This window comes from Colobus angolensis, unplaced genomic scaffold (genome assembly GCF_000951035.1).
Source record: "Colobus angolensis palliatus isolate OR3802 unplaced genomic scaffold, Cang.pa_1.0 Scaffold1, whole genome shotgun sequence".
In the NCBI taxonomy this organism is placed as follows: domain Eukaryota; kingdom Metazoa; phylum Chordata; class Mammalia; order Primates; family Cercopithecidae; genus Colobus; species Colobus angolensis.
Window position 1 is genome coordinate 3,862,765 of NW_012110918.1, and position 16,469 is coordinate 3,879,233.

Sequence of the window (16,469 nt, forward strand, 5' to 3'; positions counted from 1 at the left end):
CTGAGGCAGGAGAATTGCTTGAACTCGGGAGGTGGAGGTTGCAGTGAGCCAAGATTGTGCCACTGCACTCTAGTCTGGGTGACAGAGCAAGACTCTCTCTCAAAAAAAAGGGTTAACTTATTGATCTTTCCTATTTTGAGGCAGTTATGATCTAAGAATTACTTTGACCACAATAAATCCTTTCCCATGGGTCAGGACTGTTAGTTTTCAGAGTTTTGCTTCTGGCAGTACTGACCTGTGCCAATGTTACAGATGTGTGGTGAATGGGCTAGAAACTGTGGTCCACAGTTCAAATCCAGTCCACTGTTTATTTTTTATGTTTTCAGCCTGAGAGCTAATAGTGTTTTTTTTTTAACGTTTTTATGTTATTGAAAAAAAATATATATTTCCTGTGTGAAAATCTTGTGAAATTCACATTTCAGTATCCGTAAATAAAATTCCATTGAAAAATTGCCATGTTCATTCATTTATATATTGTCTGTGGCTGCTCTTGACCCTCAGTGGCAGAGTTGACTAGACAGAGGCCTCATGGCCTGCAAAGCTTTAAATATTTACTATCTGGACCTTTACAGAAAAAGTTTGCCAACCCCTGGCATGTAGAGTCCATGCTGTTTACTTACAGGTTACAACAGTTCTTAGAACGCCTCTGTGACTGGGTGTAGTCTTTAACTATTTGCCTTTATGACTTTTGATAGGCTTACTCTGGGTACCATGATATCATTTCATTCATGTATTTTTCATTAATAATTAAATTACATTGCTGCTTTCATTCTTATTTCGATTCTTAGATGAAAATGTGCTTCCTCATTTGATTATATTGTTTAATTTTTATTTCCCTCTCCTGTTATTCATTACTTAATACTTCCCTTGAATTATTTAGTCTTTTTCTAAGGTGCTTTAAAATGATTTGTATGAAACTCAACATAAAATAAAATTGTCCTGCTTTCAATGACCAAAAAAAAAAGACATAAAGAAGTTCAGGCCACACACGATGGCTTACACCTGTAATCTCAGCACTTTGAGAAGCCGAGGCAGGTGGATCGCCTGAGGTCAGGAGTTTGAAGCCAGCCTGGCCAACATGGTGAAACCCCATCTCTACTAAAAATACACAAAATTAGCCAGGCATGGTGGCAGGCACCTGTAATCCCAGCTACTTGGGAGGCTGAGGCAGGAGAATCACTTGAACCTGAGAGGCGGAGGTTGCAGTGAGCTGAGATTGTGCCACTGTACTCCAGCCTGAGCAACAAGAGCGAAACTCCATCTCAAAATAATAATAATAATAATAATAAATATAAATAAATAAAAAGTTCAGTAGAAACTTCTTGGGAAACTGTATGTGTCTCTAGTAGAGTTAAAAGGTTTTGCAGAAGATAAACGTTAAACAATTATTTATTTGGAGTGAATATATGGTGAGTTTTTATAACTTTAATTGCATCAAACACTGAATGCTGTGAGAGTCAATAAATCTTATAACAGAAGAAAATCAGTCTCTTTAAATAAAAAAATCCATAAATTTATTGCAAATCTAGAAGTACCAGAATGTCACTAATACAGAACAAATCAGCAATCTTGTTTGTATTTTCTTCCAAACATTTAAAACCTTGATTATTGACATATTGAAATTGGCATACATTTTGTTTTCATGCAGATAACAGAACAGACATGGAGCAGATCCCTCAGAAATCAGTTATAAATATTAAATTGTATTGAACATTCATAGTAAAAAATATGTTGTAAAGTGCTGAAGTCATGTTAAGTCTGCAAAACTGCCACAAGCTCAAAGTTCTTCTCAAGCAGTGACAGAGATTTGCTAACATCACCTTGTTTTAGGTATGTCTGTTTTTGACAGACACTTTGTCATTTCCTCCCCCACCCTCCCCAAAGTTTTATAGATTGTCCTATTTCTATGGCTGATAAGATGCTCTACAGATTGTAGCAGGTGGTGATGAACTATGCCACTTTCATTTCAGTGCAGAGAAATATTCAAGCTTGTGTGTACCTGTAATCAAACTAGGCTTGTTATGGTTTTCCCCCTGAGTTGTCATAAATTAACATTAACGATGAATAAAGATGGAGCAGCAAGCATTGACCATCACCTGCAGGGTGAGATTGCGGTAAAATAGGTGAGTAAAAAGTCCACCTATTATCCTGACACTTGCCCTCTTTACAGAAAACTACTAACGTGAGCAATACTATACACGTAGTGTAACTCCAAAAGAAAGAAAAAGGAAGAATAACAAACAAAAAACAAAAAACAATGACCAGCTACCCAATACCTCTGGCAACTTAGAGCAATCAAGTTATAGAAGATATAAATTGCAACTTGTAATTCACTATAACATAATTGTCTCTGTTACCCCCATGTGAAATACAGAAATCCTTCAACAATTAGATGGTTTTTTCTTTAAATCAGAAATGCTTTAACAGTTCAGTGAAATATAATTCTGATCAAAGAAGTTCCTCAAGTATTCTTAGATGATAAAACAAATTATTTTTGAAAGCTAAGGCGATTTGCTATCCAGTATTTTTTCCCCTTTAATAGCACACGTTGCCCCTAATCAAATGGAAGAATCATGACAACTTGGCCTTTTATGAAAGTATTTTTACAAGATAAGACGTATTCTGTGAGTCATTTAAAGGATTGCAGAAAGGAGGTAAAAATGCTGCTTATGTCTCTGATTTTATTTCTTTTGATTACTTTAATCATCCTAGAATAACTTAATAATAAATAGTGGTTTAAATTAAAGACACTACAGTCACATATTTCTGTATAACTAAAAGCAACAGGAAACACATTTTTAAATGCCATTTTGTATATTCTGTACTGAAATACTTCTGGTAAGGACTGGCCATAAAAAGAAGTGGTAATCTTCACATTTATGAAGTTCAAGTTATAGATATACTTAAAATTTGTTTATTAGTAAAATGTTTGGTCTTAAACTATACTTCATTTCCAGCAAGCAGAGGCCGTAATTTGTTAATGGGAGCCTTGGTATTTTACAAAAGGTTTAACAAAAACTATTTATTCATATTTCTGAAAACTAGGAATTTTTTAAATGATTGAAGTCTTTTTTTTTTTTTGACTGGCCAATTTCATTTCAATGACCTGGGTTGGATGTTGTTTTATTCAAGATAGTAGTTTATTCAGACAAGACCATAGGAAGAAAGAAAAGAAAGAAAGAAAATCATTTGTCCCATGTGAAAGCTTTTAAAACCACTTTGCCAGTTTATGTCACTATTTTAATATTGGAATGTGAACCGAAGAGTCTTTCTACATATCTTTTGTATTGCTACTGAATACAGCCAGATTTATATATGGAAGAGTGCTTGGTTGTTTTTTGTTTTGGCTTTAAAAACAAGCAAAAAGGAAAGCTTAAAACAAAACAAAACAAAAACGATGTTCGTAGTGCTCTTCACATACGCATTCCCTTTAAATGTAGTTTTGAAAGTGGAGTAGAGGGGTTAGCTCCTCTACCTCCTTGTGTCCCTGTCGGGCCCACCCCATCCCTCTCCAGCCAACACAGTGGCTTTCGTTACAAGGAAGTGTGTCATACTGGCTCCATTTGCACGTGAACTCTGTGCTCATTTTTTGCAAGATCCATTTCCAGAAAGTCTTCAGGTATGTCCTGTAAAGTCTTCCCACGATGGCTCACTACCTTTGTTTCACCTGAATGATGACGCTGGCACAGTCCCATCTTACACGGTCTCACCAGGGCGAGGCACACAGCAGCCAGGGCCATGCCAGCTGCACAGGAGTAGAAGGCTCTGCTGTAGATCTTACTCTGGTCCACCAACAAACCTGGAAGAGAGCATGGCGCCCGTTAACAGCATCCTTCCTAGACATAAGCCCTCTCACCCAGGCGGCCCTCACATTCAGAAGCCTCTCAGTTTCATTGCCTTCCTTGTTTTCTTTTGTGTTGCTAAAGAAAAATGGGTGTTAAAGGCAGAAATCTTTGCTAGATTGGAGAGGAGAAAGAGACAAACACACAATGTACTTGTTCTTCTTGGGCTAAGTCTGTCCTAGCAGAGGATCTAAAACCTGGGACATTTAGATGCATACTTCTTTGAAAAGGTAATATTCTTCGGTAGGAAGGAACTGTATTATTTTCACTTGAGTTCACTTTAGGTTTTTTTTTTTTTTTTTGAGACGCAGTTTTATGCTTGTCGCCCCAGCTGGAGTGCGATGTCGCGATCTCGGGTCACTGCAACCTCCGCCTCCCAGGTTCAAGCAATTCTTCTGCCTCAGCCTCCTGAATAGCTGGGATTACAGGTGCCTGCCACCATGTCCGGCTACTTTTGTATTTTTAGTAGAGACGGGGTTTTGCCATGTTGGCTAGGCTGGTCTGGAACTCCTGACCTCAAATGATCTCCCCGTCTCAGCCTCCCGACGTGTTGGGATTAGAGGCGTGAGCCACTGCGCCTGGCCCACTTTAGGTATCTTTTGACAGGGGTATGATTTCTAATCACAAACACTTTAAAGACCCATTTGGGATCTAAGATATGAAACATACCTATGTCCCTCCTACAAGGAAACATTCTGTACAAATCAATTAGGTATTTACAGAACGCTGCTATCCATTCCCAAACACCTTTCCTGAGAAGGGACGGTGACTTACAGAAGTCCATTAGTTCTGTCATTCCAGAAGTCAGGTGGGCTCTGAAGATGATAAATCCATGAGTTCCTGTCTAGCATGGGAGAAGGCAAGGTGATAGAAAAAGCCTGGGTTGGCAGGCACAGTGGCTTACACCTGTAATCACAGTACTTTGGGAGGCCGAGGAGGGCAGATCATGAGGTCAAGAGATTGAGACCATCCTGGCCAACATGGTGAAACCCTGTTTCTACTAAAAATACAAAAATTAGCCAGGCATGGTGGTGGGCACCTGTGATCCCAGCTACTCAGGAGGCTGAGGCAGGAGAATCACTTGAACCTGGGAGGCGGAGGTTGCAGTGAGCTGAGATTGTGCCACTGCACTCCAGGCTGGGCAACAGAGTGAGACTCCATCTCAAAAAAAAAAAAAAAAAAGCCTGCGTCAATCTGCACTACATACACAGCTTCCTGTCCTGATTCGACCACTAATTTACCATCTGACCTTTGGCTTCAATTCTTTGGCCTTCAGTTTCTTCATATTTAAATCAAGAGGGCTGGCTCAGGTAATCTCTAATCCCTGGCAACTCTAAAATTCAATGGAAATATAAAATGGCAGTAAGTTTTTTTATGGCTTAAACAGGAAGCCAGCACAATTCATAAGGGAGAGTAGACAAGCATTTGTATTTTGTGTATTTAAATTACCTGCAAGGGGCGGTCCAGCCAGTCCTGCTATGCTCTGAATGAAGATGTAGACCCCAGCTGCAGAAGACATCTTCTCAATGCCCACGACATCATCCTCAGCAAGCAGTGGAATGTGGGTTCCTCCTACTGTTCCAACCATGAACCCAAAAAATATGCTACATGACATTAGACCCCAGAATTCAATAGCAAAAGTAAAGGCAAACAGAGACACAGTCAATAAGATGATGCAGATGAGCTCAATGTAAATCTTACGAATAGGCTCTTTATTGAGGACAAAACCAGCTCCGATCCTCCCGAAAACTTCTGCAATGGCCATCGTAGATAATAAAAAAGCAGCGCGGTCCTGGTCAATGCCCAGACTAATGCCCAGAGGAATGATGTACAAGGAAGGTGCAAAGAATCCCAGTGTTGCAAAGAGACCAAATAATGCATAACAAATAAAACTTTTCTCTTTCAAAATGGAGAAGTCTAACAGCGGGGCTTTCTTTTCACTCGGCCTGGGGCTGGTCTTCACCAGGACCTGTTGCATGTCAGCCTTCGGCTCCAGTTCCGGGTTAGTGTGACCAGGCACATTTTTAGGTGAGGTAGTTAGTTCTACTCCTGAGTCAATGGAGTCTATTGAGGTTCGTGTTTTCTCATTTTCAAGCATATACTGCGCTTCTTTCCGATTTTCCTGGATGACTGTTTTCGGTGACCCTGGTCCTCTGATGATGATGGGTCTGAGCAGTGCTCCGAAGATGACAATGTTTAACTGTAGTAGGCCCACGAAGAGGAGGCTGTATCTCCAGCCAATGCGCTCCTTCAGAGCCATGATTGCTTGAAGAGGCAGGAGTGAGTGAAGAAGAAATAAAATATAAGGTCAATAATGGACTTGAGACCCAGGAGAAGCCATCAAGAAGAAATATGGATCCAGATTTCATTATAAATTTTGTGGAAATTTATTATACTCAGCATTACGAATGTGTACTCAATCTTTTTTTTTGAGACGGAGTCTTGCTCTGTCGCCCAGGCTGGAGTGCAGTGGTGTGATCTTGGCCCACTGCAACCTCCACCTCCTGGTTTCAAGCAATTCTCCTGCCTCAGCCTACCATGCACAGCTGTTTTTTGTGTTTTAAGTAGAGACAGGGTTTCACCATGTTGGCCAGGCTGGTCTCGAACTCCTGACCTCAGGTGATCCGCCCACCTCGGCCTCCCAAAGTGCTGGGATTACAGGCATGAGCCACTGTGCCTGGCCAAAGATTTTGTTTTGAGATGATCTGCACACAGATAAGAATGCTGTCTTTATTAGCATAATCTAAATCCACATTGAATGTAGCTCTCTTGAAAAAGGAGAGGACATAACAGGTGAACAATTGCAAATTACTAGATTATTCTGGAATGCATGTGTCAAGAAAGCCCTACCACTGCGTATGTGCCCAGTTAGGAATTCAAACCTATTATTAAAGTGGTCTGAATACCTGAAGTGGGGGTTAGGGAGGACAGATCCTAAAAATGAGCTGGAGAAGAGACGTAAATAACCTCTCATTACTCATACACTTAAAGTCATCCATACTGTTGGCAAAAGTTAGTGTAGCAAGAATACCTGAGTGGCGTCCCTCATCCGCATTCACACTTAGACTGTTGTAGTCCACCTACCTGGTGCGAAAGCAAACACAGCGAAACATTCTCCTGTGGAAGCAACTGCAGTGACTATGGATCGTCTTTTGCCAAAATATTGTGATAGGATGGTTACAGTTGGGAGAAAACTAAAGCAGTATCCCAGACCTGTGAAAGAAAAGTCAGAAAAGCCAATGAAACTCACATATTGCTTGAGACTGGAAGGATGCATTCAAAGAGCTGGGAGTTTTGGTTTTGCTTTTTGAATCTTAAGTTCTGGGAGCCAAGTAATTCATTCTGGACAAAGGTGATGTTGTAAAGAAAAATGGGTTTCATGAAAGGTCTGGATAAACTTCAGTGGTTGTTTTGGGATACTGAAAGTATAATTTTTCTTTTTTTTACTTTGCAACACTTTTTTTCAAATTTATATAATTCACAATGGATGAAACTATTATTGCATGAAATTTTATATAAGATTTATATCTAGAAAGAAATAAGTCGTTTCATATGTGCAGAAATACAGGAAAAATGTAAAGTCTGCAAATCTTAACAACTGTGTGTGTGTGTGCGCGTGTGTGTGTGTGTGTGTGTGTGTATCATCTATGAGGAATATACGGCCTCCTTTTATTGTTCATTTCTTTTCTTTTTTCTTTTTTTTTTAACAGACAGGGTCTCGTTCTGTTGCCCAGGCTGAAGTGCAGTGGTGTGATCACAGCTCACTGGAGCCTTGACCTCCCAGGCTCAAGTGATCCTCCCACCTCAGCCTCCAAAGTAGCTGGGACTACAGGCACACACCACCATGATTGGCAGTTTTTTATTTTTTGTAGAGATGGGGTCTCCCTATGTTGCCCCAGTTGGTCTCCTGGGCTCAAGCGTTCCTCCTGCCTCAGCCTCCCGAAGCGCTGGAATTCAGGCATAAGCCACCATGCTGGCTACTCCTTTTAAATGGAAAAAGGTTTTCTTAGGCCCCCAAGATTAAGTCTGACATGTTGCACTTCCCCTACAGCCCTGGATCCTCAGACAGTGATTTGAGAAATGCTACAGAAATTCGTCTTACTTTGTAAAAATGCTATCTTTTGGCTGTAAATGTAGCAAAAGAGAAGTTATCATCATCTCTGGTGAAGATTAAACAAAAACCCTTGGGCACTTGAGAACAGGTTCCCAGGTCCCCTTAAGTCCATATAGCTCAGTTCAAAACTACTGATCTGAGACACTGTTAATGTTAAAGAAAAAAAGAAAGAAAAAGAAATATAGTTTGTCTTTAATTTCCTCCTTCCCCTTCCTTGTTCTTCAAACTAAGCATCTAGAGAACTTCTGAGCCAAAGAGGAACACTTACCAGAGATGATGCCGATGGCGACGTACATATGAGAAACCTCCTGTGAGAAGGAGGCGACCACCATCCCGGTGCTGACAAGTAGCCCCCCCAACATCACCACCAGACGGTGTCCGAAACGATTGCTCAGGACTGTGGCGAGGGGAGCTGCCGGGAAAGAACAAAACGATGTTTTAACTCACAGAGGCTTCAGGGTTAGCTGCCATAAGATTCCTTCCTCCACATCTTGCACATGGAGAGATGATGTCAAATACAAATACAGCCGGGCGCGGTGGCTCATGCCTGTAATCCCAGCACTTTGGGAGGCTGAGGAGGGAGGATCGCTTGAGCCCAGGAGTTCAAGACCAGCCTGGGCAACAAGGTGAAACCCCGTCTCTACAAAAAATACAAAAATTAGCCAGGCATGGTGGTGTACACCTGTAGTCCTAGCTACTCGGGAGGCAGAGGTGGGAGGATTGCTTGAACCTGGGAGGCAGAGGGTGCAGTGAGCAAGATCACACCACTGCACTCCATACTGGGTGACAGAGTGAGACCTTGTCTCAAGAAAAAACAACCAAACCATAATACATTTCATGCAAAGTCAGTGCAGGAATTATTTTCCTATGTGTTCAAATTCAACACAATTTGTCAGACTCCTGAAAGAGAAAGCCAGAATAACAGTATACAACTTTTATCTATATTTTTAGATGACTCTGACTCACCATAAGCATCTATAAAATTAGATATATATTTAATTTATGTTATTCTATAATAAAAATTGGTTTTCCTATGATTGCTTGAATCATTGTTTTTTCTCTACTCACGGCTTTGGATTCTTTTTAAAAAGCTCCATTTGGGATCAGATTCTAGTTAGTTTCTTTTTTTTTTTTGAGATGGAGTTTTGCTCTTGTTGCTTAGGCTGGAGTGGCCATAGTGTGATCTTGGCTCACCGCAACCTCCACTTCCTGGGTTCAAGCGATTCTCCTGCCTCAGCCTCCCGAGTAGCTGGGATTACAGGCATGTGCCACCATACCCAGCTAATTTTGTATTTTTAGTAGAGACGGGGTTTCTCCATGTTGGTCAGGCTGGTCTCCAACTCCCGACCTCAGGTGATCCACCCACCTCGGCCTCCCAAAGTGTTGAGATTACAGGCATGAGCCACCGCAACTGGCCTAGTGAGTTTCTTTACAGGACGAAAGAATGTGAATTCTAAGTTATGCACTCCTGAAGGAGAGTTGCTATGGGATAGATAATTGAAAGCGAATCATCATTTGCTCAGCTTCTATAAGCTGTATCCCCTAGGACATTTAAATCTGGCAAATTAGTTTCCTAGTTATAGGTTACTTAATATTAACTTGACAACAGTGACATAAGTGAGCCATTGAAAGTTGGGTCAAGGAACAACAACATACTAGAAGAGGAAGTGGGGAGAAAAGGATTCCATTTTTTGGGGTTAGTCTATATGTATCTACTATGTTAACTATTAGAATACAAAGTAATCTTGGATGTAGCTCATAATAAAACCACTGTCACCATTTTGAGCCAGGATGTTGGCTCAAAGCATTAACAATTAGAATAATAGCATTTGGAAGAATTATCTTCTGGTATAATAGTATTAAGTGGAAATTTCTTGTTGACTACATTTTTATTTTTAGGTATAAAAGACCTAAAACTGAAGCTTCGGGATTTTCTTTTTATTTAGATTACCAAATATAACATTTTAGTCCTAATTCATTTAAATTATATTTCTAAGAAGGTAATTAAGTATTCCACAATTTAAAAATTAAGTTAACTTGGCCGGGTGTGGTGGCTCACACCTGTAAATCCAGCATTTTGGGAGGCTGAGGCAGGCGGATCACAAGTTCAGGAGTTAAGAGACCAGCCCGGCCAACATAGCAAAACCCCGTCTCTACTATAAAAATACAAAAAATTAGCCAGGCGTGGTGGCAGATGCCTGTAATTCCAGCTACTCGGGAGGCTGAGGCTGGAGAATCACTTGAACCCGGGAGGCGGAGGTCGCAGTGAGCTGAGACCGCACCACTGCACTCCAGCCTGGGCAACAAAGCGAGACTCCGTCTCGAAAAAAAAAAAAAATAAAGTTATCTTAATACTCACTTAAACTAGAACTAGGAACTACTTCATGAAACTTGTGAGAGATAGTATGAGAACTAACAAGATAATTTTTTTTTTTTTTGAGACAGAGTCTTGCTCTGTTTCCCAGGCTGGAGTGCAGTGGCACAATCTCAGCTCACTGCAACCTCCGCCTCCCAGGATCAAGTGATTCTCCTGCCTCAGCCTTCCGAGTAGCTGGGATTACAGGTGCCCACCACCACACCCAGCTAACAAGAGAAATTTCTACCTTACCCAAAGGGTAAAAATATGTAGAACTGCCTTTTAAAGACATTCTATGGCTAAAAATGGACTACATTTAAGGAAGCGCTTTAACTTCAGCGATCACTTCAGAGATAACAGTTCCAAGACTGGGTGTAAGGGTAAACTTAGGGAAGTTTAAGGTCAACCTGGTTAACTTTCTTTTTTCTTTTTTGAGATGGGGTCTTGCTGTGTTGCCCAGGCTGGAATGCAATGGCATGATCATGGTTCACTGCAGCCTTGACCTCCCAGGCTCAAGCGATCCTCGCTCTGCAGCCTCCCGAGTAGCTGGGATCACAAGTGTGTACCACCAAGCCTGACCAATTTTTTATTTTAATTGTAGAGATGGGGTCTTGCTATGTTGCCCAGGCTGGTCTCAAACTCTGGGGCTCAAGTGATCCTTTCATTTTGGCTTCCCAGAGTGTTGGGATTACAGACGTAAGCCACCACACCCAGCCTGGTTAACTTTCTGAGGTGAGTTCAACAGCCCTTTTCTCTTGGAAAACCCTTGGCAATTATTTCTGACAGACCAATGAACTCATGAGACCTGACATGTATATCCAATAGTTCTTTATAGGACCAAGTGAAGATTAGTGTGTTAAAAATGATACTGAAGCCCCATTTTATTTTATGCTATTGGGTCTGGGAGTAGATTATGGAATGACGAATCAGTGAAGTCCCTATGTCAGCAATTTTTTTTTTTTTTTTTTTGAGACGGAGTCTCGCACTGTCGCCCAGGCTGGAGTGCAAGGGCACGACCTGGGCTTACTGCAACCTCCACCTCCCGGGTTCATATGATTCTCCTACCTCAGCGTCCTGAGTAGTTGGGATTATAGGCACATACCACCACGCCCAGCTAATTTTTTGTATTTTTAGTAGAGAGGGGGTTTCACTATGTTGGCCAATCTGGTCTCGAACTCCTGACCTTGTGATCCGCCTGCCTCGGCCTCGCAATTTTTGGGATTACAGACATGAGCCATCGTGCCTGGCTGCAACTTTTTTTTTTTTTTTTTTTTTTGACGATGTCTTGCTCTGTTGCCCGGGCTGGAGTGCAGTGGTGTGATCTCAGCTCACTGCAACCTCCGCCTCCCAGGTTCAAGCCATTCTCGTGCCTCAGCCTCCCGAGTAGCTGGGACTACAAGTGCGAACCACTGTGCCTGGTTGATTTTTCTATTTTCAGTACAGATGGGGTTTTGCTATGTTGGCCAGCCTGGTCTTGAACTCCTGACCTCAAGTGATCCACCCACCTTGGCCTCCTACGATTGCCTACAGGCGTGAGCCACCCATGCCCGGCCATCAGCAACGTTTTGATGTTGCTTCTTAGACAGTGACAGTATCCTCACATCCTCACAAAAGGGGGTTGGCGGCACTCCTCAAGGGGATCTACAGAATCCTAAGAGTGTGCAGACGGCAGATATTTCATACGTGTGTATGAAATTGAAGGCTGTCATGGCTGGCAAATAAGGCTTTTTTCTTCAGTGCCTTTTGTTTCTTGCCGATCCTCAGTGCTCTGAAAACCCTGTTAGTTGGGGCTAGGAAGGACCAACAGGCATATAAGGGAATGAAAACATCACAATCACCCCGACTACCATTATCAAGGTAGCCAAATTACAAGGGACCTACACTTACGTCATGGTTAGGCCGAAAGATGTACTAACCTGAAAAGGTTAAGACAAACACACAGATTGAGATTATCCATGAGATCCTGCTGTTGGATTCATTAAAACTGTCCATTAAGTCATTAAAGAAGACACCAAATGTCTTGATGATGCCGTAGGTGAAGACTTCAACGAAGAAAAATGAAACAGCGACTGCCCAGCCCCATCCTCCGTCAGGCACTTCAGTATACACGTTGGCTTTGGAACAAAGCTTTAATTTATTTTGGGTCATTCTTAATCTGAAAGAAAAAGTTAAAAAACAATTCAGATCACCAATAGCATAAGGATTGATGATTCTCATACTCTTTAGGAAACATAACAGATAAGAATGACTTACCGGGGGGAAGGGGGAGGGATAGCATTAGGAGATATACCTAATGTAAATGACAAGTTAATGGGTGCAGCACACCAACACGGCACATGTATACATATGTAACAAACCTGCACATTGTGCACATGTACCCTAGAACATAAAGTATATATATAAAAGAACTACTCACCCGATTTAGGTTGTTGAATATTTATTTATTTATTTATTTATTTATTGAGATGGAGTCTTGCTCTGTCGTCCAGGCTAGAGTGCAGTGGCATGATCTCAGCTCACTGTAACCTCTGCCTCCCGGGTTCAAGCAATTCACCTGTCTGAGCCTCCCAAGTAGCTGGGACTATAGGCATGCACCACCACACCCACCTAATTTTTTTTTTTTTTAGGCCAAGTCTCACTCTGTTGCCCAGGCTGCAGTGTAGTGGCGTGATCTTGGCTCACTGAAATCTCTGCCTCCTAGGTTCAAGCGATTCTCCTGCCTCAGCCTCCCGAGTAGCTGGGATTACAGACGTCCGCCACCACACCTGGCTAATTTTTGTATTTTCAGTAGAGATGGGGTTTTGCCGTGTTGGCCAGGCTGGTCTCAAACTCCTGACTGCAAGAGATACACCTGCCTTGGCCTCCCAAAATGCTGAGATTATAGGCATGAGCCACCACACCCGGCTGACGGTTGAATATTTAAATTATGTACAAGTAATATAAAGTCTTTGGATAAGTTTATGTATATATACATATATATAAATCTTGGTATTGTACATGGGCCCCCCAAAAAGAAAGTTAAATGGGAAAAATAAACAGACATGAAGAACCAGAGCAGAATATTTAGAAGCATATTGAAGGACACCAGATGGTCACCAGACCAGGTATTAATGCTGACCTTGAAGGACTCAACTTAGGCCAGAAAAGACTGCACTAACTACAAGGAATGTTGATCAGAAATGAAGCCTAGAAAATGGAGGCTGAAAAGCAAACACTGGCTGTGCATCCAGCACCTTCCACCGAGTACGTGTTTGAGATACCATAAGCATCTCTGCTTGATGTCCCTGATCACCGCGATCACCCAGCAACTCTTCTTCCCCCCCATTTTCTACTCAGTAAGCAATATTTTGATTATGATTTGGTGTTCCATGTGGATGTACCTACACAGACACAATGTCACTATAAATCAAAATGAGGGCCTTCTGTCTTCTGGGAGTTTGTTAAGCAGGAGTAATTTCCTCAAAGTTGACCACCAATTGGTATATTAGCAATTCAATTTCCAAGTACATGATGATACTCTATAATATGGTGTCTAAATAAGGTGCTATTATACAAGCCTGTGGGGCCCCATCTGGGTACCAGTTAACTGAGTTACCTCTAACCTCACTGTGCCTCTCCATTCAAACTGCAACAAACATCAGAACAAGCAGACCTGTACCTTAACACCACTAAGGAGACATTGACATTGACACTGGTTTAACTTAAGTCTTCTGGATTGGGCTCTAGCACATGAATACTGTCCTTTTCAAAGCCTCTGTGGTTACATATACTTTGAAAGAGTCATATGTATTTTTTTTTTTTTTTTTTTTTGAGACGGACTCTCGCTCTGTCACCAGGCTGGAGTATAGTGGTGCTATCTTGGCTCACTGCAACCTCTGCCTCCCAAGTTCAAGCGATTCTTCTGCCTCAGCCTTCTGAGTAGCTGGGACTACACGCATGCGCCACCACGCCCAGCTAATTTTTATATTTTTAGTAGAGACGGGGTTTCACCATGTTTGCCAGGATGGTCTCGATCTCCTGACCTTGTGATCCACCTGCCTTGGCCTCCCAAAGTGCTGGGATTACAAGCGTGAGCCACCATGCCCAGCCAAAACAGTCATGTTTATTTTTAGCCTAACTAAACATTAATTATATCTATAATAAGCAATGAGTCCATGCCATGGTCTTAGAGCTCTTAATGGCAACCAACCTCAAGTTTAAGAATTCTTTACGGCCGGGTATGGTGGCTCACATTTGTAATCCCAGCACTTTGGGAGGCCGAGGTGGGTGGATCACCTGAGGTCAGGAGTTCGAGACCAGCCTGGCCAATATGGCGAAATCCCGTCTCTACTAAAACTACAAAAATTAGCTGGGCATGGTGGTAGGCACCTGTAATCCCAGCTACTCAGGAGGCTGAGACAGGAGAATTGCTTGAATCCGGGAGAAGGAGGTTGCAGTGTGCCGAGATCCCACTGCACTCCAGCCTGGGCAACAGAGCAAGACTCTGTCTCAAAACAAAACAAAACAAAAAACAAAAACGAAAAGAATTATTTACATACGACCCAAAGCAATCTACAGAGTGGATTCCTATCAAAATATCAATGACATTCTTCACAGAAATAGAAGAAAACAATTCTAAAATTTGTATGGAACCAAAAAAGATCATGAATAGCCAAAGCCATCCTGAAAAAAAGAACGAAGCTGGAGGCATCACACTAACAGCCCTCAAAATACATGACAACACTACAGTAATCAAAACAGCATGGTACTGGCATAAAAACAGATACACTGACCAAAGTAACAGAGGAGAGAACCTTGAACTTAATTCATGTGTCTACAGCCAACTGATTTTTGGCAAAGGTGCCAAAGATATTCATTGGAGAAAGGTCAGTCTCTTCAATAAATGGTGCTTTGAAAACTGGATATCCATACAAAGAATAAAACTAGATCCCCACCTTTCACCCTATACAACAATCAACTCAAAATAGATCAAAGACTTAAATATAAGACCCAAAACTATAAAACTACTAGAAGAAAACATAGGGGAAACACTTGAGGACATTTGTCTGAGGAAAGATTTTTATGAACAAGACTGCAAGAGCACCCATAACAAAAGCAAAAATAAACATGGGATTATATTAAGCTAAACAGATTCTGCACAGCAAAGGAAACAGATCAGCAGAGTGAGGCCAGGTGTGGTGGCTCACGCCTATAATCCCAGCACTTGGGGAGGCCAAGGTGGGTGGATTGCCTGAGCTAAGGAGTTTGAGACCAGCCTGGGCCACATGGTGAGATGCCATCTTTACTGAAAATACAAAAAATTAGCTGGGTGTGGTGGTGCACAACTGTAGTCCTGGTTACTCGGGAGGCTGAGGGACAAGGATTGCTTGAACCCAGGAGGTGGAGGTTGCAGTGAACTGAGATCCTGCCACTTCACTCTAGCCTGGATAACAGGGAGACTCTGCCTCCCCCCCAAAAAAAAAAAATGAAAAGACAACCCACAGAAAGGTAGAAAACATTTGCAAACTATTCATCTGATTGGGGATTAATATCCAGAATATACAAGGAACTCAAACACCTTAACAGCAAAAAAAACTCCCCAACAATCTGACTTAAAAATGGGTGAACAGGGCCGGGCGCGGTGGCTCACGCCTGTAATCCCAGCACTTTGGGAGACTGAGGTGGGGGGATTGCTTGAGCCCTGCAGTTTGAGAACAGCCTGGGTAACATAGGGAGACCCTGTCTCTACAAAAAAGTATAAAAAAATTAGCAGGCCGGGCGCGGTGGCTCACGCCTGTAATTCCAGTACTTGGGGACGCCGAGGTGGGCGGATCACAAGGTCAGGGGATCGCGACCACCGTGAAACCCCATCTCTACTAAAAATACAAAAAATTAGCCGGTGCCCTGTAGTCACAGCTACTCGGGAGGCTGAGACAGAAGAATGGCGTGAACCCAGGAGGCGGAGCTTGCAGTGAGCCAAGACTGCGCCACTGCACTCCAGCCTGGGCAACAGAGCGAGACTATGTCTCAAAAAAAAAAAAATTAGCAGGGCCAGGCACAGTGGCTCATGCCTGTAATCCCAGAACTTTGGGAGGCCGAGGTGGGTGAATCATGAGGTCAGGAGTTCAAGACCAGTCTGGCCAACACAGTGAAACCCTGTCTCTACTAAAAATACAAA

General features: G+C 42.2%; 2 protein-coding genes across 2 annotated transcripts in view; one reads left to right on the plus strand and one right to left on the minus strand.

Moving 5' to 3' along the window:
* ARSG (arylsulfatase G) overlaps positions 1-16,469 on the plus strand; it is a 177,264-nt gene that overhangs the window by 6,388 nt on the left and 154,407 nt on the right. The window lies entirely within an intron of this gene.
* SLC16A6 (solute carrier family 16, member 6) overlaps positions 1,488-16,469 on the minus strand; it is a 22,786-nt gene continuing 7,804 nt past the window's right edge. The window contains exons 2-6 of the mRNA XM_011928625.1: positions 12,229-12,467; positions 8,225-8,368; positions 6,927-7,055; positions 5,292-6,107; positions 1,488-3,799 (exon numbers count right to left, since the gene is read on the minus strand). Coding sequence (XP_011784015.1) covers positions 3,549-3,799; positions 5,292-6,107; positions 6,927-7,055; positions 8,225-8,368; positions 12,229-12,460 — 1,572 coding nt within the window. The 5' untranslated portion in view covers positions 12,461-12,467 and the 3' untranslated portion in view covers positions 1,488-3,548. The remainder of the gene's footprint in view (positions 3,800-5,291; positions 6,108-6,926; positions 7,056-8,224; positions 8,369-12,228; positions 12,468-16,469) is intronic.